This window comes from Maudiozyma barnettii (assembly GCF_903064755.1).
Source record: "Maudiozyma barnettii strain CLIB 1767 genome assembly, contig: KABA2_11, whole genome shotgun sequence".
Taxonomy (NCBI): Eukaryota; Fungi; Ascomycota; class Saccharomycetes; order Saccharomycetales; family Saccharomycetaceae; genus Maudiozyma; species Maudiozyma barnettii.
The window spans coordinates 117,226-141,742 of NW_024545248.1; the positions used below are offsets into that span (position 1 = coordinate 117,226).

Sequence of the window (24,517 nt, forward strand, 5' to 3'; positions counted from 1 at the left end):
TAAGTGTTTTTTTATCTTTTTTTTTGACAATTGCATTTACGTAAAGTATACATATTAATGAAGTTGGATACGTTTCAAATGCTAGCCTGTTTTCCTTTTTATCTTACCTATCACCCTTATTTATGCACAGTTTAGGTTGTATTGAGGTATCTGGCTACGTTTTACAGCGGTCCTACCTCCACAAAGTCACATTACTGTTACTATTTAGGAAATTCGATATTATTGTATCAGCAATACATAATCTTGAATGTAACGACACTAAATCTTGCCAAAGAATTATATTTCACTGTTCTTTCGATTCCCTGCTCGTTTGGTTCTTTGTTTCTTTTTTTGAGGGAGGGGGAGTGTCGCATCGGTCGCATCAAATTATGTCAGAGTTTCCTATTTAGTCGATCAATGAAAGTTTTAAGATGAATTGATGTAAATTTCAACATAAGGAATAATATATCGATGATGGAGTTTTAATTGGTTTATGTAAATTGGGGTTTTTAGCCATAAGAATATTTTTCACTTTGAAACGTATTGTCCATGTTGACCTCCATACTAGAAACTCCATTCTAATAAAATGGCCAGACCAGAAACATATAAAAGAAGCAACTAAGCAACTTCAAATAATCAAATTGAACTCATGGTTTCTTTATTAATCTCTTCTTATTGGCAAGAGAACCACAAACAACAATTACAATTACATTAACATGCAATTTTCTACTATTTTATCTACATTAGCTTTATCAGTCGTCACTGTCTTAGCCGAAGACACTAACACTACATCTATCCCAGCTGAAGCCATCATTGGATACATGTCCTTAGGTTCCGACAGAGATGTCGGTATTATTCCTTTTGGTAATGCTACTTCTAATGGTTTGCTGTTCATCAACACCACCATTGCCAAGGAAGCTGCCTTATCTGAAGATTCAGACAAGTTAGCTAAGAGAGAAGCAGATGCCAGTGCATGGCATTGGTTGGAATTAGACTGGGGTCAACCTTTGTACAAGAGAGATGCCAATGCTGATGCTGAAGCAGATGCCAGTGCTTGGCATTGGTTGGAACTTGATTGGGGTCAACCTCTATATAAGAGAGATGCCAATGCGGACGCCGATGCGGACGCTTCTGCTTGGCATTGGTTGGAATTGGACTGGGGTCAACCATTATACTAAACTGAGAGCCGCAATTAAATTGCCCTTTCCACTGTTTTCGATTTTTTATTCTTACCTTCAAGTGACACTTTTCTAATTCTTTAAACTATTTAAAATTACATAATTTTTTAATTTAAAATACAATATTTCAACTCTTTCTTTCTATTAATTAGCAAAATATATTTTATTAACTTATCAAATATTACGTTTAGTTCTGATAATGTCAGCTATACATATTTTATATATATATATATATATATATCTTAATGTTCTGTGAAATGGAGGTGTGAATGAGGGAAAGAAGAAAAACAAAATATAGATTATAAAAGTCTATGAGTTGTTGTGTTTTTTTGTTTTTGGAAGCAAAATATGACATTTAGTGAGATAATTTTAAAAATCTAGTCCTTATTACCTCCAGTGAAAAAATGAAACCATGAGCCAAAAAAGGCAGAAATAAAATCAATCAATCTTTGTAGCATGCCCTTATAAGCTTCAGGATCCTTTGTCTCACGTACTTCTTTATTCATTAGGTTATTAATTTCATCTTCTTTCAATTTTTCAACCATTGCTCTTTCTGCAGCAGGAGTTTCAGCTTCATCTTCATCCTCCGTGACATCTAGCCCCTTTGGGATATTCATACCTGGAGAAAAGAATACCGTTTCGTCACCAACTGGAGATCCTCGACCAGACTTAATTGGTGTCTGTGGTATAACAAGAGGTACTGGTTGTTCTTCATTTATGGTATCCATTGCAGTATCTTCATCTTCATCACCGGTAGCAACGCCATTATCACCATCATCACTAGTCTGTTTAACGATTGCAATATTTTCCAAACTTGGGTCTGGAGTGAGATCCTGCAAAACGGGTTCTATTAGTGACGATTCTGGAGTATCGTCAATATCAATATTTGTTTCTTCTTTCAATTTTCCATTCTCAAACTGCAACAATATACCATTATTAATATTATTATTTTCATCGGGAATCAAATCAAAATTATCAGAAGTAAACCAATTGTCGCCATCATCAATGAATTTGAAATGAATCATTGTCTCATTAGAAGATTCCTCGGTGCAATAGTCCTTAATCATATCGTCAGTAATAACAAATCTCCATGAAGGAATGTGTTCTACGGATTCATCCTTTGAGACCAGCACCATTGGTTGGATTTTCCAAGCTGTGAAGTCGCCTGCGATCTTCAATGCTTTAAAGGTTAGCTTTTCATCAGGAATCAGAATTTCGACCATATTATATTTATTAATTTATTTCTGTCTCCCCTCTTTTCCGGTATTCTAATTTATGAATTGTTTCTTAAATACTGTAAAACTCAAACTAACGTATTCAGCAGAGTATGCAAATTGTCATTGGAGATTTTTATTACCATCAATTACAAAACAAATAAAAAGAAGGGATTTCATTAGGCAACTTTTATATAAATTATTTAAATTATTTGTTTTGGCTGTGGTTTATTTTTCTTTAAGGGGCGGGAGAGTTCACGTTAAACAGAAAAAGCGAGATCTGGGGAGGCCCTAGGGTTGGCATTAGGGCATGCTAAGGGTATAGAGAGAGGAAAGCAACTTGACTCATTCATTTGGCAACAACGTTTTGCAATTTACTTGGATGACAACGAAGTTGACGATCGTCTCGAAGGTGTTCAGCGTGCCTGGTGTGGAACGTTACCACATCTATCCTTCCCGAAATTTATCTTTAAGTTTTCAAATGCTGGGACGGATTTAATTTTATCTAAACATAATATAGCATTGTTAATATTTGTGAAATTGATGAAACAACATCTCTTATCTGGCAAGAAATTGATTTGTTCAACTTCCCCATATTGTTTGAAAATATTTCTTAAATTATGTTCGTTAAAGAATTCAACGTTATTCATATCAATATTACCAATGTAAACGTTTCTGGAGGCACCATGGCCAACGGCTAATGCTAAAGCATTTGGTAAAGGACCCGAATGTTTCCCCCAACCAACTTTGCAACGTTTCTTCTGGATAGTAAGACCGTGTAATGAACTCATCGCATAGAATTGAGCAGCAGCAGTTGGATCGATAAACGTTACAAAACAAACAAATCTATCGGATAAAAGTTTTATACTTTGTAATATCCCACCACGAACTACATTACAAATCTCTTCTACTCTAACATCCTTAGGTAAATTGCCCAGGTAGATGGTACGATTCCCTAAATTATTTGGGCCACCTGCAGAGGTAGCAATTGCAGCGGCAGCAGCCGATTGTTGTAATAATGCATTTGAAATAAATTCTCTATCATTAAATTGAGCTAATTTATCAACACCCGATTGTATCCCAAGGAATTGTGCTGCATTATGTTGTTGTGTCTTTGTAATGAAGGCACATCTATCTTTACCATAGAAGACTCTCTTTTGAGAATAAGTTGGATTAATATTTGATAAATTTGTCACAACAGAAATCGCTGTTGCAATAGAACCAAAATGAATAAATGCAATACCTTTTTCCTTAACAAATTTTATAGTATCGATTTCACCAAATTGAACTAAATCGTTTCTTAAAGTTTCTTCATCTTTCACCATCGGTTCATCATTTAAATGGCCAATGTAAACATTTCTGGTGGCACCATCGGCTTGAATCTTGGCTAATACTAAAGGATCCATTCTTGCAGACTTACCCCAACCAATTTTAATATCCCTACCATCGATATTTAATCTTTTCAAAATAGCATCAGAATGGAATAATAACGCAGCATTTTCATCGACAAATGAAATAAATGCACACATTTTTTCAGGTAAAATTTTAATTTCATCAACTACGCCACTACGAACATGATCCAAGAGTTCTCTAATAGTAGCATTTGGTGGTATATTTCCTAAATATACTGTCCTACTTGGCGCAGAAGTGAAATTTAATGGATTTGTAATTTGTAAAGTTGATTGAGTGGAAAATGATGTATTAGCATTGGCTACCGCAGTAGCGGTAGCAACAACGCCAAATGCGTCCTGCGGTTCAGGGATCCCCGAATAACTTAAGTGTATGTTGGACATCTGTTGGGTAATTAGGTCATCCTCGGTCATTGTGTATCCTGTACCGTCACGTTCGCTAGAGTTTGAACTTATTCTAAGATTTGAATTACCATTCAAATATGGAGCCGATGAAGACATGAAGGAATCGTCTACCATACCACCACCGTTGTTCATATGGAAAGGTGGTATACTGCGCTCTGGTGACTGATAAGTGAATCCGTTAGTTCCGGCGTTCATTGATCCATCAGGGTTCATTTGATAATTGACCTCTGGATATTGTTTAAAGTTGTTTTCATCATTTGCTAATGCATAATTATCAATAATTCGATTGTCCATTGTTTCGTCTTAGAAGGGTTATAATGAATGTGAAAAATAGTAGTGTGTGATAATAAAAATAATAGTGTAATAATAATATATTTCAGAGAAGTGAAAGAGGGAAAAAAGAGTTATTAATCAAACTTGTTTTGGTCAATAACTGGAAGAAATCGAAGAAATCGAAAAAGAAATAAAATATAGTCCTTGAAGTGAAGTGAATTAAAGAAAGAAAGTGAAAAGAAATATAATGTCGAGAATATAGATATTGCAATAGATAGAATGAATATATCAACGTCTGATTGTTGCTGTTGTAAAAAAGAGAGATGGCTATCAAACAACGTGTTATATGATGCAAACGAAACTCTGGTGTCTCTTGTAGTGTGCTGTTCAATCGTGATCCTTCAAGGTTGGTTCTTCTTGTCCCATTGCAAGTGGCTTTCAGAATTGGCTTTTAACCGCCACTGGGCCAAATTTTCCCCCAAAAGAAAAATCTCAAAATAAAATTTTCGAAGCCAAAAATCTCGGTTTCCCCGGACGGAGAGGGTAACGGTCACTCCGCACGACTGCGAGCTTAATTTCAATCGCTGCTCTTCCATTAGACAAGCTGGGAAGGTTGGCAACCTCGAGGTTAAAGGGAAGGAGGGAAGAGCGATAAATAAGTCATTGATGCATCCAGAAGCTGTTTAAAGTAGTTCAAGTAGCGCTTAGAAATCATAAATTACGTCTGTGGGGATTTTATAAGGTATAAGATACTCATTTTTTTGCTATGTCTGGTGTTTTATTGAGGTCAGGTTTAAGGAGCGTGCTGAAGACACGTATGGGACTCACTACGATAGTACGTGATATGTTAACGAGATCATACAGTTTAAATGCGTTTAATACAATGAACAGAGTTATGATAAGATCTCCGTTGACTTTGGTAGTTGCTACTCGTGGATTTAAAGTGAAATCATCATTGAAAAAATTTTGCAAAGATTGTTACATTGTAAGACGTAAAGGAAGGGTATATGTGTATTGTAAATCGAATCATAAGCATAAACAACGTTCAGGTTAGAGAGAAACTTATGAGAATGTGAGAATGTTTTCTCAATTTTTAAAAAAACATATCTATATTCATAATGAAGCCTTTTACATACACTTGCATATACATCTATATATAATTAAAAAAACAAAATGCACAATCCATGTAAATAATACATAAAATAAAAGAGTATACCTTATTTATATTTAATATTTCCATACAGATAGGCCAACACCTCCTAGTAATATGGATTGCGTGTTGTCATTATCTGTCACTACATTGCAGGACCCTGTATCGGCAATGGTTGTATACTTGGTATCCTTCAAATTTAGTTTATTATCAGAAGAAATATTCCATATACGTACTCGCTGATCTACCGAAGTGGTAATTAAGTTGGTGCCATTATTAAATAATTGACATGATGTCACTGTAGAGGATGCAGCATCCTCGATAAAGGATGTTACTTTGCCAGTAAGAATTCGACTATTGTCACTATTTTGTTCTATGATACTTATTCCAATAGCATTATCATCGCCACCTGTAAATACTTGTAAGATGTTATCTTTAGTAACTTTCATATCCATGGTCTTGATCCCAGATTTGTGGACATGTAACGATAATTGTGGTTTGCTCTCGGATTTTACCAATTCTAGTTCTTCTCTGTTCAATTCAATACCATTGTTAATGTTCTTTATAAATAGTAATTCTGAAGTAAGATCATAAAGAGATAAAAATCCATCAGTGGAAGCAATCAACAGATATAATTGTTTTCCGAGCTGAACAAATGATGTATTTAATATACAACACGTTTGATATCTATTTTCCCAAATCTTTTCATATTGATTAATTTCATAATCGTAGTACCACACTTTAATCGAAGAATCGGAATAGACAGTAGCGATTATAAAATTGCTACTTGACCCATCAAATACTACATCAAAGTCCATGATTCTTAGATCGGGATGTGTAGTCAATGTAGGTAATGATTGTCGTATAGTCATATATGGGTTAGATTTGAATTCTGTATTCAATTCCCACAAGAATAATTCTTCTCTTGCTGAACATGATACCATCAATTTATCATTGATGAAACTTAACCGTTGTAAACCCGATACGTGTTTTCTTTCGGTCCAATAACTAACAACGACACCATCCTTCGGATTATATTTGCATAACTTGACAGTAGTATCCTCTGATCCACTGACAAACAAATATCCATCCTGAGGTTCATACTTATCTGTAATTCTCGAAGGTAAGATACTAATGTCTCTTATTTCCCTGCCATGGATACCATTTTCTAGTGTCTCTGGAATATCTGAAGCGTATATTTTCCTTAAGAATAACTCAGAAGCTTTAATATATACAAGCATAAAGCCAGTATCTTGTTTCAAAGAACATAATTTCCATTGTCTATGAGCTCCACCACATACCTGGCTGGTAATTTCGTACCCATTTTTTTCATTAAACATGTAAAACAAGCTCGATTTGAATCCATATGTGATGTACTCGCCTTTATAATTATAGAAGGCCCCCTCTAGGAACCCCTTTATGACTTTATTGGAATGAATAATTTTATGTAAACATACCGCATCGTTGTAATCATTGGCTAATTGTTTAAATGAATTAATATTGACTGTAATAAAATTGTAAAATCCATCTCTATTGGTCACGGAAAATAATGCTTGTCCATTGGCTGTTTCGATATATTTAATCGATGTAGTGGTGTCACCGGGAGTTATTTTCCTAATAAGATATGGTTTCTGAGAATCATCTTCAAGGTTAAATATAGCCACGGTGCTGAATCTTGATCCAATTAACAAAAGGTTCTCAAAGACTTCAAGACATGACGACACAAAGTTATCTGGTTTTGAGAAATTAAATCTCTTTGTGACTTTCAATGTTAAAATATCAACTTGTAGCACAACGAATTTGTCACGAGGATTAGGTGACTCGACTGCTACTAAGCAATATTGTAACCCATATGGAATGACCATAGAGTTACACGTCTTTGATAATGATTCGATATGTAACGAACTTTCACAATTGACAGTTTGTCCATTCTGAGAAAAATTCAACATCAATAAATCGCATTTGTTATTTGAAAAGACAATAACATTATTTTCATGAGTAGCATCTGTAATGCCATTTGTTGTAGAATAAGAAGCTAATCTTTCGTCAGATGTTACTAATTCCCAAGTCATCTCACTTTCAGAATATTTCAACACGTTACCTAAAGATGTGATGGCAACTAGACCAAAGTCAAACCAGTGGAACCCCTTGAATATTTCTCCCTTCTGAACGTTAAAATCACCTTTAATTGGTAGTGATGTAATGTTGAAACAACGTTCACTATCACCAAATCTTGTAGATTGTTTCAAATCAATTAATTTGATACGGCCATCGTTACCAGATGTAGCTGCAATACTCTTGTCTTCTTGAACATCAACACCCCATACATTCTTTATAAGATGGGTTTCATAAATATTAGTCATAACTAACTCGATCTTTTCATCTGTCTTAATGATATTCCAAACACGGCAGGTACAATCTTCAGAGACACTAATCAATTGAGTATCGTTATTAAAAAATTTTAAATTCCAAATTCTCGCAGTGTGTCCCCATCCAACCGATAGTTCTTTACCACTTACTAAATCCCACAGCCTAATAGATCTATCATCTGAACAACTTACAACATAATGACCTTTATCACTAACTACAACATAAAAGATAGAACCGTCATGTCCAGTCAGGTTGTGAATCTTTTCCTCTTTGTACAGATCCCAAATTAGAATACCCCCAAGAACTGTACCTGCGTTTATAACTACTCTTTCATCAGACAATACTTTAATGGTACCTGAATATAAAATGGATCTTTCGTTCAATAGATTCTTCCTCATGATGATGTTTCCTTGTAAATCGGTCACAAGAACTAAATTATAACATGTAAGAACGTATAATTGAGTACTGTCATAGCTGAATGTTGAATCAACTATCCATTCTGTGTACATCTTTTCCATTGAGCTAACATCACTGGAACTTAATAGCTCATCAATGGAACATAACAAAATTGATTTTGATCCAAAGAGGACACAGTTCTTCCCATCACTTGAGAAGTTGAAACCATGAACTTTGTTTGCCTTGAAAATACGTAATCTATTTATTAGTTCACGAGTACCATATTTATATATTTGGACGAACGGACCAACAGCAACGAAGAGGTATTCAGTGTATGTCTTGTTAAATTTCACACATAATGATGGTCCATAATGGGACAAATCTTGCAACTTTTCAGCCATCTCAACCGCTTGTAGTCACACTTATATCAATGTAGTGTTCAATTGGGGCAAATGTCTAGTGATGTACTACGTTTTAAACATTCAAATGTTCTCTCTGAAGTCATCGGCATCGCTGATTGTTGTTTTCCTTTTTATAGAGGCAATCTCGAAAATTTTCACTACAATGTCGTTTTTTTCACTTTGCATTGACAGCATCGAAAGGAGAAATAAGAAAGGCAGGTGAACTTTTAAGTAGATTGCCTTCAAATCATTTTCTTACGAAATAGTGTAGTATTATGAGTGCTATATAGGGTATCAAAGTGATATTCAGTTCAAAAGAAACTTCAAAAAATGTATCTTTGAGCATTATGAAAGAGTATTAATCAGACCAATTTCGTGGAACTTAATGACATAAGGGTATTATAGTATATATATATATATATAACTTAAATGCTTCTATGACAATTATAATCGGTTTGATAAAATCCGTGAACTCTCCTTGGCCCTCTAAATTAATCCAAAGAGTTATTCTACCGTCCTGTAATATAGGTGAAACCCCCAAAATTCGATAGAAACTAATGAGTTTGTAATTTTATGTAATGACACAACTTGCCAGAATGTATATTAAATGTGAACCAATGGACTTTGAGTTTACTTATTATTACAAGGAGAGAGGACAACGTATGACACTATTTTCAGAATCGTTGTGCTTGTTGAGAGCTAGATTCATTTCGTCTAATGACAGCACGGGTGGTTGGCTGCAACGAATTCATCATCCTGGACTGACTTCCATAATTGTTGTTCATCGTTGTGTTTCGTAAGGATTGTCTATTATTACTACTTTGGTTTATACCATTGAGGTAGCTGTTGTTGTATATTGATCTTGATCCAGCATTTCCCGCTTGTGATAATCTATTCTGAGAACTATCGCTTAGCTCTCTTTGATGATGGCTCCTATTGCTCTTGTTTAATTGATTCATTTCATTGTTAAAAGCCATACTTTCTTCTTTCCATATTGAAGACAAGACTCTTTGTAATTTGGAATTTTGTATAGTTGGCAAGAATTCCTCCATATTAACAGTATTAGATTGACTAGAACCATAATTAGCAAAGAATTCCGTATTATTGCTGTCAGTAGATCTTAAAGAGAGATGGCCCGATAGCTTGGTATTTGTTGATTTGGATTTATATTTAGTCTTCGAATTCATTTCATTCATCCTGTTTGTATCTTCTTGCTGTTTTTTATAGGTTTCAAATCTATTTAATGATGCATCCAACGAATTATAAAATCTTTTTGAATTTGTATATTCGTGTGATATTCTTTCGAATTCTCGTTTGACATCTACATTTGTAACCATGAACACAGAATCTACAGACCCATTCTGAATATTTAAATCCATGATCGAATTTTCTCTTTGTAACCAAAGTTTCCTCTGTGTTCTAGAGTCACCCTCAGTCATGTCAGATTTTAGGAATTGAGAAAAGTTATTGAGTTTCTTCCCATCTTCACCTTTAGCAACATCATCTGTTTCTGTCTTATTAGCATTAGACCCAGAAAGGTCGTATTGATTACTTCTCTTTCTAAAAAGACTACTTAGTGGTGTAGAGCCTGTCTGTGAGTTTGTGCCTGTATTTGGTCTATGTGGACTCTGTGGGACTCTTGCACTGGCTGTCTTACCTAACACTGCTGCAGCATTGGCCCGTTGTAAATTATTGGTTAAACTAGAATATGAATTGGAAAAATTTGATATTTTTGAATTTTGAACATTCCCTGGAATATCTGAATTGTTGTTATTGTTCATCGAGTCCTCATTCGTGTTGAATCCATTGATTTTATTTGCAAGTTCTTTCGGTACTTGATGAACAGACGATATAGGTTCTCTACTGTTTAGTAAATGTGATGTTTTGTAAGTTTCTTGGCCCATATTAATATTATTATTATTATTGACAATTGAGTATCCTGAATTACGGTTTGCATGTATTTCATTGGAAAGCGAATTTTGTATAGATGGTAGATCATCAAAATGTCTTACTACCCCAGTGGATTGAGATAGAATCATATTGGGTATATACTGATCATTTAATTCATCATTCTTCCGACTATTTTCAACTTTATTATCGTTATCTTTCTGTACTGTTATATTTTGTTTTTGGTCCATATTTGTATCGTATTCTTTGTTGTTTGTCTGTCTAGTTAGTTGATTTCTGTATAGATCATAACCCTCATTACTATCGGATATATCCGCTGGTTCGATATGATCATTGCTAATAGATAATTCAGCATTTTTCTTTAAATAATCTTCATTATTATCGTCCTCTTTTGTGGTCAGTCTGTTAACAGTTTGACCTCCATTATTAAACCCGTTGGTTTTTATTTCTAGTTCTAATGATGTGTCGTTGTGAGAAGAATCATTCAGCTTATCCTGACTCACGCTTGTATTTCCATGATCTATATAATCAGAAGGTGGTTTGTAACTCAATGGCTTGACCACATGTTCCTTGTCAGTCAGTAGATCCTCTGTTCTCTCATCCATTTGGGCCTCCTCCATGATGCTATCGATTGATATAAGTTTCTCCCTAGAGTTATCGCGCATCATGCCAGTACCACTACTGTTGCTATTACTACGTTTATTACTCCTATGTCCGTCCTTCGTAGCAGTATCTGATTCACTGTCTGTAACCAATTCTTCTTCACTGTTAGAGCAACTATCACTGTTATCCTTCATACTGATAACAGAATGTGTACTTTTAGTCCTCCTGGGTTTAATTCCAGGGATACCCATCCACATTCCTGTGCCATGACCATGACTTCCTGAACCTCCATGTACATTTGGGTTTGACCTAACCCTAGCCAATGCAGTCATATTCAGTCCACTTATGGCACGTTTCCTAAAGAGTGCATCACTAGATTTCGTAGGTTTCATGGAGTCCCGATCGATGGAGGTGCCATCATGAGTCAATACTTTCCTCAGACCCTTGAAACTTGCAGTACTTTTGGCACGAGATCTAGTGGTGAATTGTCTTGTTGGAGGCTTATTGTTCTGACCATGTATGAATTGGGAGGGTCCCAAATGAATTCCCGTTGGCGACGCTATCTGTGTAGGTTCTACTTTTATCTTATGGCCCATATTTATATAATAATCTTAGACACCAAAATATGATGGTTTCTCTCAGTATATTAGAGAAAATGTGTGTTTATTGTTCGTAATTTCCCAAGATATTTGTTCTTGTTCTAAGTTGGGTTTTCCTTTTAATAAAAGTTATAAGGTCGGAATTTTGTAGTCTTTTCATACAAAAATGAAAGATTGGTATCTATACAGAGCAAACAACAGCAGTACAAAATATATCATTTCATAAGGATCAGAGACTCGGTGATTCAATTATATATAACATTACATTAGTCCAAAGCACAGTTTGTTATTCTCCCTTTGATTTTTTTAGCTATTGAGGGTAATGGATTTGTTTAAAGTAGGTGATTTCTATACACAAAGAATATTCAATTCTCAAGGGAGGGCCAATGGTGGGTTTGGTGAAATCTCTGGCTCTAAGAAGGGTACCACTGTTCTAAATGAGTCTAGGATCAAAGTCTTGTTATTGGACAAGGATACTACGCCAGTCATATCCATGTGTGCCACTCAAAGTGACTTGTTGAAACATGAAATATACCTTGTAGAGACAGTTGAAAACAACAAACGTGATATTATGCGTCATTTGAAGTGCCTAGTATATGTGAAACCAACTGATAAGACAATAGATTGTCTGGTTAAAGAATTAGAGAATCCTCGATATGGTGAATATCATATCTTCTTTAATAACATGGTTTCAAAGTCTCAATTGGAACGTTTGGCAGAAGCTGATAGTTTAAGTGCCGTAGTTAAAGTAGAAGAGATCTTCCAAGATTACCAAGTTCTAAACGAGTACTTATTTTCATTTGATATGGATAATAGATCATTGCTAACGCAACAGGGAATTTGGAGTGAAGGGAATCTGGAATCAACTACATCGTGTTTGACATCATTGTTGCTATCATTAAAGATTAAACCAGAGATAAGGTACGATTCAGGAAGCAAAGTATGTCGAAGACTTGCACAAAATGTGGATAAGACTATATCTACAAATGAAAAGGTATTGTTTGATTTCCCAAAGATGGATTCTTCACCATGTTTGATTATTCTAGATCGTAACGCTGACCCTTACACGCCATTGTTACAACCATGGACATATCAATCCATGATCAACGAATACATTGGTATCAAGAGGAACATAGTAGACCTTAAGGATATTCCACATGTTGATAAATTGTTAGCTAAAGTGACGTTATCGTCAAAGGAGGATCAATTTTTCAAAGAGACACGGTATTTAAATTTTGGTGAATTAGGTGATAAAGTTTCGTCCTATGTGAATAAATATAAGGACAGTAGTCAAATTAATTCACAATTGGATTCGATAGCCGACATTAAGAAATTTATTGAAAAATATCCTGAGTTTAAGAAACTTTCTGGAAATGTGTCCAAACATATGGCAATTGTTGGAGAACTTGATAGGCAGTTAGCTGACCAAAATATTTGGGAAGTTAGTGAAGTTGAACAGAACCTTGTTGTTCATAAAGAATACCAAGGTGATTATGAAGCCCTGTTGAAGCTTTTAAAGGATCCAAAGATTGATAAGGATTACAAATTGAAACTAGGTTGTATCTATTTCTTGAGACATGATGAATTGGATAGTGATGGAAAAATTGAAAGGATTAATGAGATCTTGGAAGTATTGAAACAATATCTGCCCGCTGAGGATATTAATTACATTCATAAGTTCCGTAAGCAATTCCAAGATTATAATAAGAAGGGTGCTTCTAACAGTAATACAGATGCAAGCAGCGGCGGCAGTGGCACAAAAGATGATTTATTAAGTGAGTTGACAAAACGGTTCAATAGTAAGATGGATTTGCATCGTCGTATACATGACAATTCTACAGACAATGTGTATATGCAATATGTTCCCAGTGTGTCACGTATATTGAGTGAATTATCCAGTAATAAATTGAGCGAATCAGTCTATAAGACATTAGGTGGGGATTCTGGAGTCAACGACAATTCAGCAAGGACTAGTCCACCTCCTCAAGATGTGGTGTTGTTTATTGTCGGTGGTGTCACGTTCGAGGAATCACGGTTAGTGTATGAATTCAATGAAACCATGAAGGATAAACAAGCGGGACGGATGCGTGTTGTTCTTGGTGGTACTTCTGTTGTCAATACTACACAATATATAAACTTCCTAAGATAAATGAATAAATAAATACATGTATTTGATATTTGAACTTGCATATATATATATGCATCCTATGAATTATGAATTTCTTCAAACGTATTTCCTTGATTCTCGTTGCACCATACACTGTATGTCTTCAGTGCAAATTACTACTACTCTATATGTCAATTAGGTTCCTGAATGGTTAGGAGTATGGTACCATCTGATACCCCCACCACATCACATTCTCTTACTTTTGCACCCACCAATATATAATCCACTGTTTGGAATATTACTTTGATCCATTTATGACGATCAGCCAAAGAAGTAGGGTTGTCTCGTTGCAGTTAACTGGAATCCTAATTGATACTTATTTAACGTCATCCTATCAAACAAGATGTTCTATATATGTGTATGTAACATTATAATATCTACTTGCTTAATAAGTATTTACTCGAAACACAAAATATATTGTAATTAATTAAGCTAGTGACATAGCAAAATATGATAAATACAAAATGATTAGCCATGTTGTGACAACCCAGTAAGCTGCAACTCTTTTCCTTTTCTGTCAAAACGTACGAGTCTCAACTTCGAGAAGTCAAAGGGGAGATCCAGTTCAATAGAAGAATCTATTAAGCACTTGCTGTAGAGACGAAATCGAATCACGTACATAGCAACAGAGGACTAAAGAGGTATATGGCACCGCCTGGTTTGATTCGTCACAACACAAAGAGAGCCTCACCAAGAACTAAAAAAATGGCGCAACTTCTGTACAGAAACGTCAGTTCTTGCACGTGTAGGACAGTCAAGTTTGATGATCATGGCCTACATCGAGCAATTCTAACTAGTCAAGGGGCAGAGAGCTCCTGGCTCTTATAAAACACAGTTCCTCCCTCAGTCTTAGACAACCTTCCAATTACACATGTCGTATAGCATGTCGTAGTTATATAGTATGGCTATATAGTGTGTGTCACGTCCAGCGGGCCTCCACCCAGAAGACCCGCTGCTCTTGCACTAGCACCACCCTTCCAACGTGTCCACAACTTGTAGACACCCACTTGTAACTATAACCAACACCATCGACCGTCCAACCTGGTCGTGATCCCAACAAGTCACTCGAAGTGTGTCGTCGTCAATGGCCTCAAACACCCCCAAACGGCAACATCACTTCCAACGAGCTGCGAACAAATTTTTTGCTGCCATTCCTCCCTCTCGCCGTCCTGTCCTGCGGAACTTTCCCTGCCCACAGCCCGTTTCGTTACATAATCATTTTAGTAATAGAAATATATATATATAACAGCGAAAGAGCTTACATATTTCTTTGGAAGTAGAGAGCAGTTTGGTTAATTGAAAACTCGTTTCGTTAAACCTCGTCGTACTATCATTAGTGTTATTTCCATCCCATACCTGTTTTTACAAAGTTTTTATTGTTGTCTTTTTTATTATTAAGTAATATCTACATCTCATCAGTTTAATGCGAAGCCCGTCAAACCAAGATAATAATTTCTTACTACCGAGTAACTCAAATTCTAGTAACAACTCTGCATCCAGCTCCGCTAGCGACGACTCGGCCACATCTGCATCTTCTAATGACTCTTCTAATGACCCAGATGATAGGTATAAACCTATCATCTATCCAAATACAAATAATACAAATAATACCAATGATAATGTTAACGCAAACTTACATTACAGCAGCAATTACACTGCTCTAACCAATTTACCCAATTTCATTAAACCATCAATCTCTACTACACAGACTAATAGAGTCTCAGTGAACGACGACACCGTTTATTCTTCATCCAGTTCAAGTTCGGATGACGATGATTCTTCTAGTCCTCATGGCTCACCAATTTTGTTGAATGACTTCGGGTCTTACCCGGCCAGCTCCGTGTCGTCATCTTTAACGAGCGGGGGCTCACCATCGAATTTTATTACTAAGTCAAAATTGACCAGTATATTATCCACTTCATTATCTTCAAAGAATAATTCTTTATCATCATCCTCTAATTCAAATGGATCTCCAACCTCAAAGAAATCGAAAAATTCGCCTTTGTTTTTAAAGAAACATCCTAATGATCCATCTTCTAATGAAGGTGTTAATGTGGATTCAATGATCAAAAAATTGATTCTCTTGAATACTAATGGTAATAGTACTAATGGTGGCAACGGTAACATCTCCGTTCCTAAATCAAAGAGAGACAAATTCCCATTCCATGCTTGGGAAATCCAATTGATTTGTGTTGCCGTTAGAGAAATTTTTTTACGTCAGCCAACTTTATTAAGATTACAAGCACCAATTAAGATCGTAGGTGATCTTCATGGCCAATTCAATGACTTGTTAAGAATTCTGAAGTTGAGTGGTATCCCATCTGAAACAAATTACCTGTTTTTAGGGGACTATATCGACCGAGGTAAACAATCTCTTGAGACAATTTTACTTTTACTTTGTTATAAATTGAAATATCCAAATAATTTCTTTATGTTAAGAGGTAATCATGAATCTGCAAACGTCACTAAGATGTACGGTTTCTATGATGAATGTAAACGTAGAAAATCAACCAAAGTTTGGAAAGCCTTCATCGATGTATTCAATTGTTTACCAATTGCTGCTACAATTAATGATAAAATCTTTTGTGTCCATGGTGGTATCTCCCCAGATTTAAAAAATTTGAACCAAATTAATAAAACTGTTGTGAGACCTACTGATATTCCAGATAATGGGTTAATCACTGATTTATTATGGTCAGATCCGGATTCTACAGTAAGAGATTGGTCCTCGAACGATAGAGGTGTCTCATATACCTTTTCAAAATCAAATGTTTTGGATTTTTGTGCAAAATTTAAATTCGATTTGATTATTAGAGGACATATGGTTGTTGAAGATGGTTACGAATTTTTCGCAAAGAAAAAATTAGTTACTGTCTTTAGTGCACCAAATTATTGTGGACAATTTCAAAATTGGGGTGCCGTCCTAGCAATTAATACAGGTCTAATGTGTAGTTTTGAATTATTAAAACCTCATATTATATCTAAGAAAAAATATTAATTAAGAATAGAAGAGAAATAACATTGTACATTGTTTTTTTCCTCTTCGTATGTTTTGTTATGTTTTATGTATATTCACGTGTTTTGCGTCTTTTCATTGAGTATTCTTTTTTTTTCCTAAAATTCCTTTCTATATCTACAATGTATTTATATTACGTACTTCTATCTATTCCAATTCTAGTTTATTTTACTTTAATTTTGTTTTTTGTTTTTAATTATTATTTAAATATATATATATATATATATAGTTCTATCTATACGATCTAAAAACTACTCCAGTTCCAATCTACTGGGACACTTCCGGCGACACTCTCACGTCTATTTTCAACGCTACGTTGTCCATTACGTCTACGAATTGGCATATATTCATCTGCATTACCATTTTGTTGTTCCTTCCGTAGTTGTAGTTGTTGTTCCTCCATTCTTTTCAATTTTTTCAATTTTATAGCTTGCATATATTCATCATTAGCAATATAACAACCATGACAAACTTTGACTAGGACACCTCCACCAAATTGTCTTAATTGACAGAATTGAGCATCACTATTCAAATACACCATATCAGGTAGATCCTTCTGACAGAAAAGCTCCCCACAATGACGACAATGATGTTTACGCTCTAGCATGCTAAATTTTGTATGGCATGCATGACAACTATCACGTTCAGAATCGGGAACCCAGTGTGTCCTTGTAGGTTGTTTGTTCATTGAACGACTCCCCGCACTGGAGTTTGTGTCCTTTTGATAATAATTCACTAGATCTTGGAACCGGTGACGGTACGCACTATATATTGAACTTGCTGTGGAATGGATACTTGACTGAGTATTTGTATGTGTACGATGCAACTTGATGCCATGATGTGAACTGTCTGTATTTTTAATTAAATGACGATCAAGACTGTTGATATTACCACCTCCAGAATACATCGACAAATAATCCCGCGCACTGCCATTTGAACTCATGGTGTCATTCCCAATAATACCGGAGACACCGTCATCGTTTTCATCATCATCTTCTTCTTCTTCAATCATGGCATCTTCTTCATTGATTCTGTCCATACTTCCTGGATCTCTAAAATCATCATTAGTCAAATTAGTCTCCGAGACATTACGTAATACAGCCGGCATGTATAACGGTTTCTTAGGATTATTAATTTGTTTAATAGATTTGGTAGATTTTCCATTGACACCTACTCCCATAGTCGCAGTTAAAGACGTCGATGATGATGGACCAGTATTATAGATATTGGGCTTGTTCCCAGTACCAAATGGTAATTGTTGCGGTTGTCTCATCATGGAAATTGTGCTATTGCTGTTATTATTATTATTAAAACCGATTTGATTTGTAGGCAATCCATTTGTATATTGCCTAGAGGCATTTTGGATACTATTACCCTTTAATGTCATAGCATTAACTTTACTGTTGATATGTGTAGATCTTATTTTTTTATTCAAATTATCGTTCTCAATCTCAGGACGAGTATCTTTAACAAATAGCATTGATTGTTCCGATTCTTGTATAGAGGGATCCCGCCGTATACTTGGTGGTGGGGCTGGAGGTGGTGGTGATGGTGTTAATGTGTTGACAATTGTTTTCGGTATCATGTTCACGCTTGTCATATTCCCCGTAGGAGCAACTCCAGAACTAATATCTACGGTGGCTGTGAAATTCGATTCTGATCTTCCAAGTTTCAAAGTTTCATCATCGTCTTCGATGTTGTCATTGTTATCAGGTCCTTGTCTATCGTAAGGAGACGATAACGATAACGACCCATTTGGAATATTATTACTACTGTTGTTGTTGTTGTTGTTATTTTCTTGTGTGGAAAAGGCATCTTCTGTAACCTTGGGTATTTTATCTTCGTCGTTATAATTATTGGAATAACTTTCGTCAACATTATCTTTCTCACTCTCAGTAGGGTTCAATAAATTATTTTCTCCCATTTTCAACATAGACAATTTTCTTAATGCCTGTGTAGTTAAATTATGAGCTTCTATGTCTTCTCTATCCTCTTCATCGTCATCAGTGGCAGCTATAGAACCTTGCTTACCAGTAGCTGTGGTGGCTTCTGTAGAAGTACTTCCTACCATCATTTGTTTATCATCATTACTAATATTATTATTATTCTCTATTGTTGGTGGGATCATTAATCCTATCTCGGCGGGGACGTCCTTCAAGAGACTCCCTGGTAAATCTAATGGACTATGAGCCACTATGGGTGGCATTCCAGCTTTCATTTGATCTATCCCTATTCTATTATCATCGGTAAACGGTTCTTGAAACCCGATCTGAGCTTCTTGGGGGATATTGGTAGTAGCAGAAGTACTCGAACTACTATTATTGTTATTATTATTAGTGGTGATATTATTACCATTTTGCATTGCACTTTTCGCACTAATTTTATTATCTAATAACGATTTCAACGACAAACTACTCAATATGCTTTGTTCTGATTGCGTCCTTGGTCTCGGGATAACTTTCACTTTCTCAAAAGTTATTGTAGAGTTTGATCTCAATGGGTTATTATTAGAATCTATAAATGTATTACTACTATTATTAATAGCATTTCCTGTGGCTAATCTTGCCGAAGAAGAAGATGAAATATACCTTGACGCACGCATATTTTCTCTAGATTTACGTAACATTTCCTTTTCTGCCTCTTTCTCATGTTCTACTTCTTCTTCCATTTCCTCCCGTATCGTTGGAGTCATCGATACTTGACTCTTGTATCCATTATTACTTTCAGCAGTAATAATATTATTGTTGTTGCTAGTAGCGTTAATGCTCATTGAAGAAGAAGAAATAATTTCTGTGTATTTATCTTTCTGTACCTGTATGTATGAACTACTTAAGTAGATCCACCTAACGAATGTAGTAATTTACGTCACTGAAGGGAGGTGACGGCAGAGAAAGTTCTTAATTATCCTAATCTATAGCAAAAAATATGATATAGCAGTATTGGTTCAACTAAATTCGAATATATTTATATATGTGTGTGTCTTAAAGTTGATGACTAAACAATAAGCACACAATAGGCAGGGAAATGTTATAATGCTTGCCACCGAATGAAAGATCGAGTCAAAAGCAAAGCAGATAAATAGTACGTAATGGGCTTGGATAAAAAGAAACCCTTTAGGTCCTCATGCTCTTCTCAATTCTCTCAATTTACTTTTGTTTTTGACCTTCATATTTTCTCGCTCTCCTTCCTTTCTTCTAGAGAGATTAATCATCCATCGGCTGCAGCTGCCGTTGGGTGGTTGCATACCGAAATAACTAGCTCGCTCTTTCTTTCCCTGTCTGCTGGGGTTTTAATGTTTAAAAAGGGTTAGGGCTTGCCGTGTCTGGTGATGAGGGTACGAATCGGGGAGAGTGAGGGTTTGTGGTAGTAAGCCCTACTTTAGCGTTTGAAAACTAAATTACAAAATTGCAAAATTGCAAAAAATAGACATGACGCGCAATTGAAAGACAACTTTGAGAAATTGTGAAAAAAAAACCATTTTTGGTTACGCGTTAATCGCAATTTAGCGTTTGTGAAGCGTAAAGAAGAAGAAAAAATAAAAATTATGGATAAATGTAACGCGCAAGTTTGCGCGCAATTTCTCTTATTAATTTGTAAAATTGCAAAATTGCAAAGCAAAGTTGCGCGACGTGTCAAGTTTAGAGCAGAGGAAAAGTCCATTTAATTACTGAATTTTTCAATGTGAATAACGTGTTCTTTCTAGAGGGGAGACCTTGTAATAGTTAATATTAATCTTTTAGACTTTATTATATAACAGATTATATAATACTTTTAAAGGTTTCATTTAGATCTAAGATACTTCAATTCCTACTTTCGTTTTATTTTGTAGTATTCTGTGTAATTAATTGGTTTGTTTTCCTTTATTGACAATTCATCAAGAGTGTACCCTTTTTAAGTTAATAGAAACAGAATAAGATAAGAAAGTTGCTACTTCTTCTACACCCTCGAATTCTCGTGCATTAATTTCCCTAATAATAAGAAGAAATTTTAGAATTTGAAACAAATTGTGTACGTTTCATAACATTATTACAAAAGAATTGATAATAATAACCTTCTTTCTTTTTATTTTACACATATTCATATAATTAAAAAATAATACAACACACTAAATGTCAGAAGTTGTTGAAAAAGTGGTGGTTCCAGATAACGCCGTCACTGCTAATGAAGAATCAAAGACTGAAGCCGGTAAATGTGTCTCCTGGGTTCAATCTTCTTTGAAGACTTTGATCTTCATCGCTATCATTGTCGCTTCAATCTCTTCAAGGTTGTTTGCTGTCATTAGATTCGAATCTATTATTCATGAATTCGATCCGTGGTTTAATTATCGTGCTACCCAATACCTTGTTAACAATTCTTTCAAGGATTTCTTAAACTGGTTCGATGAAAGAACTTGGTATCCACTAGGTAGAGTCACCGGTGGTACTCTATATCCAGGTCTAATGACTACTTCTGCTTTCATCTGGCATGCATTGAGGAAGATCGGTCTTCCTGTTGATATTAGAAACATTTGTGTTCTTTTCGCTCCTGCTTTCTCTGCCGTTACTGCTTATGCCACTTATAAATTAACTTGTGAATTAAAAGATCAAAAAGCTGGTCTTTTAGCTGCTGCTTTCATTGGTATCGTTCCAGGTTATATCTCTAGATCAGTTGCTGGTTCTTACGATAATGAGGCCATTGCTATCACTTTGTTGATGGCCACTTTCATGTTCTGGATTAAAGGTCTAAAACAAGGTTCCATCTTGAACAGTAGTTTTGCTGCTCTATGTTATTTCTACATGGTTTCCGCTTGGGGTGGTTACGTCTTCATCACTAACTTGATTCCATTCCATGTCTTCTGTTTGATTCTAATGGGTAGATACACCGCTAAGATCTACGTTGCTTATAACACTTGGTTTGTTATCGGTACTATTGCCTCCATGCAAATTCCATTCGTCGGTTTCCTACCAATCAAATCTAACGATCATATGGCCGCTCTTGGGGTCTTCGGTCTATTGCAAATTGTCGCTCTAGGTGATTTCATTAAGGCTAAGATCTCTGAAAAGAAATTCAAGGTTATCATGTGGGTCTCTGTCATCTTAATCATGGCTATTGGTGTTGCTGGTCTATTTGCTCTAACTTATTTGGGTCTAATTGCTCCATGGACTGGTAGATTCTATTCTCTATGGGATACTAACTACGCTAGAATCCACATCCCAATCATTGCCTCTGTTTCCGAACATCAACCTATCACATGGCCAGCTTTCTTCCTGGACACCCATTTCTTGATCTGGTTGTTCCCAGCTGCTGTCTTCTTGATGTTCATGGATCTAAAGGATGAGCATGTCTTCATCATTGTTTACTCCGTCCTATGTTCTTACTTCGCTGGTGTTATGGTCAGATTAATGTTGACTTTGACTCCAGTTATCTGTATCTCTGGTGCTGTTGCTCTATCTAAATTGTTCGATATCTATTTAGATTTCTCCCCAATTTTCTCTACTAAATCCACTGGTACTAAGAAATCCTCATTCATGACCGTCCTAACCCGTGGTCTAGTTTCTGCCTCTTTCGTTTACTACCTATACTTATTTGTCCACCATTGTACTTGGGTTACCCAATCTGCTTACTCCTCTCCATCTGTTGTCCTACCTTCTCAAAACAGAGACGGTTCTATGGCTATTATTGATGATTACAGAGAAGCTTACTACTGGTTACGTATGAACACCGACTACGATGCTAAGATTGCATCCTGGTGGGATTACGGTTACCAAATTGGTGGTATGGCTGACCGTACCACTTTGGTTGACAACAACACCTGGAACAACACCCATATTGCTATCGTCGGTAAAGCCATGGCTTCTCCAGAAGATGTCTCCTACGAGCTATTGAAGGAACATGACGTCGATTACGTTTTGATTATCTTCGGTGGTGTTCTAGGTTTCGGTGGTGATGATATTAACAAGTTCTTATGGATGATCAGAATTGCCGAAGGTATCTGGCCAGAAGAAGTCAAAGAAAGAGATTTCTTTGTCAACCAAGGTGAATTCAGAGTGGATTCTCAAGCATCTGAAACAATGAAGAAATCTTTGATGTACAAGATGTCTTACAATGGTTTCCCAGAATTATTCCCAGACGGTCAAGGTCAAGACAGAGTTCGTCAACAAACCATCACTGCTGATGATGTTGAAAACTTGGACTACTTTGATGAAGTATTTTCTTCTGAGAACTGGTTAGTTAGAATCTACAAGTTGAAGGATGTTGATGTTGAAGGTAGAGATCTTTCAGATGTTGCTGAATTCGAAGCAGCTAAGAACTCCAAGAGAAGTTCGAACAAGAGACCACAAATCGAATTGAGAGTCTAAGATAGGAATATGTCTATCAATACTCAATTTATGTACAAAAAAAAATATTAGAATATATAAATATATATTAAAAACTCAATAAAAAATCATAATAGTAACAAAAAAAATTACGTTTTATAGTTTGCATTGTTAAATAAAAAGAAAAAGATTGAGATACTTAGATAATTAGATATATTAGTTAGCCTTCTTTTCAGTAACTACTGGTTCAGGAACAGCTTGTGCCAAAAACAACTGGTTGATTACAAATTCGATGCTAGCTAGGACGTTAGTCAATGCCCAGACCCAGATACCTAGCGAGACACCAACAGCGGTTCCTTTATATACCGGAACCTTGGATGCAATAAAAGTAACATCGTAAACAGTGTTTATTTTGCTCAACACGAAATCTAGTGGATACATGGCAACAAATAACCACCCTTGATGCCAAGTACCGTTAAACAAATGTGGGAACATCTTGTTACTTGGTAAATAATAAACAATCTCTTTACCCTTCCACATCTTCAAAGCAAAGAAAGGTAATGTCAGACCAACTAATTTACATGTCTTTAACAGCTGTTGACTCTTAGACGCTTGTTCATGGATTTGAGCCTTCAGAGTCTTTAATTCAGTGGCTAATTTATCCAGTTTTCTATTATTCTTGGTCCATTTGGCGTAGTTATCTTGGGCCGAGATCGAATGGTTCTCCTCTTGAAGTAGCTTCTGTTCGTGTAACTTACTCATGTAGTCCTTATATGAACTCGTATTACCTTGAGTGAACTTGCTGACCCATGATTCATGGTAGTTTGCAGAATATTGCAGAAATTTCGTGATGACAACGAACATTAAGGTCGTGGCAAGCACCCAGTACTCCATAGTAAGGTCGCTCATCTTTTTTATCCTTGGTGGCTGCTATCGGTACTTTCTCAGGATAAATTAGTAGATTGAACAGTACCTTCTTCTTATCCTCTTTCTGTCTCTTGTAATAATATTACCGTTATCAATTGGTTTATCTCTGTCTAATTGCAGCTTTATTGGTATATATCTCGTTCTTTAATTTCGAAATAATTTTTCAGTTTCTCAAAGCAAAAACAATTTTAGAATTTTAGAAACAAAAAGAGACATACAAAGAATC

At 35.6% G+C, this 24,517-nt stretch overlaps 11 protein-coding genes across 11 annotated transcripts; 5 read left to right on the forward strand and 6 right to left on the reverse strand.

Moving 5' to 3' along the window:
* Nucleotides 1-695: 695 nt before the first annotated feature.
* MF(ALPHA)1 (Mf(Alpha)1p) lies at nucleotides 696-1,157 on the forward strand (the record flags this gene model as incomplete). The annotated part of the gene is made up of 1 exon (XM_041552612.1): nucleotides 696-1,157. The coding sequence occupies one exon, from the start codon at nucleotides 696-698 to the stop codon at nucleotides 1,155-1,157; it is 462 nt and encodes a 153-aa protein (XP_041408546.1).
* Nucleotides 1,158-1,534: 377 nt separating this feature from the next.
* Nucleotides 1,535-2,380, reverse strand: UIP4 (Uip4p; the record flags this gene model as incomplete). The annotated part of the gene is made up of 1 exon (XM_041552613.1): nucleotides 1,535-2,380. The coding sequence occupies one exon, from the start codon at nucleotides 2,378-2,380 to the stop codon at nucleotides 1,535-1,537; it is 846 nt and encodes a 281-aa protein (XP_041408547.1).
* A 407-nt stretch (nucleotides 2,381-2,787) lies between these two features.
* Nucleotides 2,788-4,479, reverse strand: MRN1 (Mrn1p; the record flags this gene model as incomplete). The annotated part of the gene is made up of 1 exon (XM_041552614.1): nucleotides 2,788-4,479. The coding sequence occupies one exon, from the start codon at nucleotides 4,477-4,479 to the stop codon at nucleotides 2,788-2,790; it is 1,692 nt and encodes a 563-aa protein (XP_041408548.1).
* A 745-nt stretch (nucleotides 4,480-5,224) lies between these two features.
* RTC6 (mitochondrial 54S ribosomal protein bL36m) lies at nucleotides 5,225-5,512 on the forward strand (the record flags this gene model as incomplete). The annotated part of the gene is made up of 1 exon (XM_041552615.1): nucleotides 5,225-5,512. The coding sequence occupies one exon, from the start codon at nucleotides 5,225-5,227 to the stop codon at nucleotides 5,510-5,512; it is 288 nt and encodes a 95-aa protein (XP_041408549.1).
* A 173-nt stretch (nucleotides 5,513-5,685) lies between these two features.
* Nucleotides 5,686-8,775, reverse strand: RTT10 (Rtt10p; the record flags this gene model as incomplete). Its single annotated transcript, XM_041552616.1, has 1 exon — nucleotides 5,686-8,775. The coding sequence occupies one exon, from the start codon at nucleotides 8,773-8,775 to the stop codon at nucleotides 5,686-5,688; it is 3,090 nt and encodes a 1,029-aa protein (XP_041408550.1).
* Nucleotides 8,776-9,449: 674 nt separating this feature from the next.
* TCO89 (Tco89p) lies at nucleotides 9,450-11,882 on the reverse strand (the record flags this gene model as incomplete). Its single annotated transcript, XM_041552617.1, has 1 exon — nucleotides 9,450-11,882. The coding sequence occupies one exon, from the start codon at nucleotides 11,880-11,882 to the stop codon at nucleotides 9,450-9,452; it is 2,433 nt and encodes an 810-aa protein (XP_041408551.1).
* A 325-nt stretch (nucleotides 11,883-12,207) lies between these two features.
* VPS45 (Vps45p) lies at nucleotides 12,208-14,034 on the forward strand (the record flags this gene model as incomplete). Its single annotated transcript, XM_041552618.1, has 1 exon — nucleotides 12,208-14,034. One exon carries the CDS (start codon nucleotides 12,208-12,210, stop codon nucleotides 14,032-14,034), a length of 1,827 nt encoding a protein of 608 aa, XP_041408552.1.
* Nucleotides 14,035-15,475: 1,441 nt separating this feature from the next.
* Nucleotides 15,476-17,050, forward strand: PPQ1 (protein-serine/threonine phosphatase; the record flags this gene model as incomplete). Its single annotated transcript, XM_041552619.1, has 1 exon — nucleotides 15,476-17,050. The coding sequence occupies one exon, from the start codon at nucleotides 15,476-15,478 to the stop codon at nucleotides 17,048-17,050; it is 1,575 nt and encodes a 524-aa protein (XP_041408553.1).
* A 262-nt stretch (nucleotides 17,051-17,312) lies between these two features.
* Nucleotides 17,313-19,670, reverse strand: PIB2 (Pib2p; the record flags this gene model as incomplete). Its single annotated transcript, XM_041552620.1, has 1 exon — nucleotides 17,313-19,670. The coding sequence occupies one exon, from the start codon at nucleotides 19,668-19,670 to the stop codon at nucleotides 17,313-17,315; it is 2,358 nt and encodes a 785-aa protein (XP_041408554.1).
* Nucleotides 19,671-21,177: 1,507 nt separating this feature from the next.
* On the forward strand, nucleotides 21,178-23,406 carry STT3 (dolichyl-diphosphooligosaccharide--protein glycosyltransferase subunit STT3; the record flags this gene model as incomplete). The annotated part of the gene is made up of 1 exon (XM_041552621.1): nucleotides 21,178-23,406. One exon carries the CDS (start codon nucleotides 21,178-21,180, stop codon nucleotides 23,404-23,406), a length of 2,229 nt encoding a protein of 742 aa, XP_041408555.1.
* Nucleotides 23,407-23,580: 174 nt separating this feature from the next.
* GET1 (GET complex subunit GET1) lies at nucleotides 23,581-24,273 on the reverse strand (the record flags this gene model as incomplete). Its single annotated transcript, XM_041552622.1, has 1 exon — nucleotides 23,581-24,273. One exon carries the CDS (start codon nucleotides 24,271-24,273, stop codon nucleotides 23,581-23,583), a length of 693 nt encoding a protein of 230 aa, XP_041408556.1.
* Nucleotides 24,274-24,517: the final 244 nt, after the last annotated feature.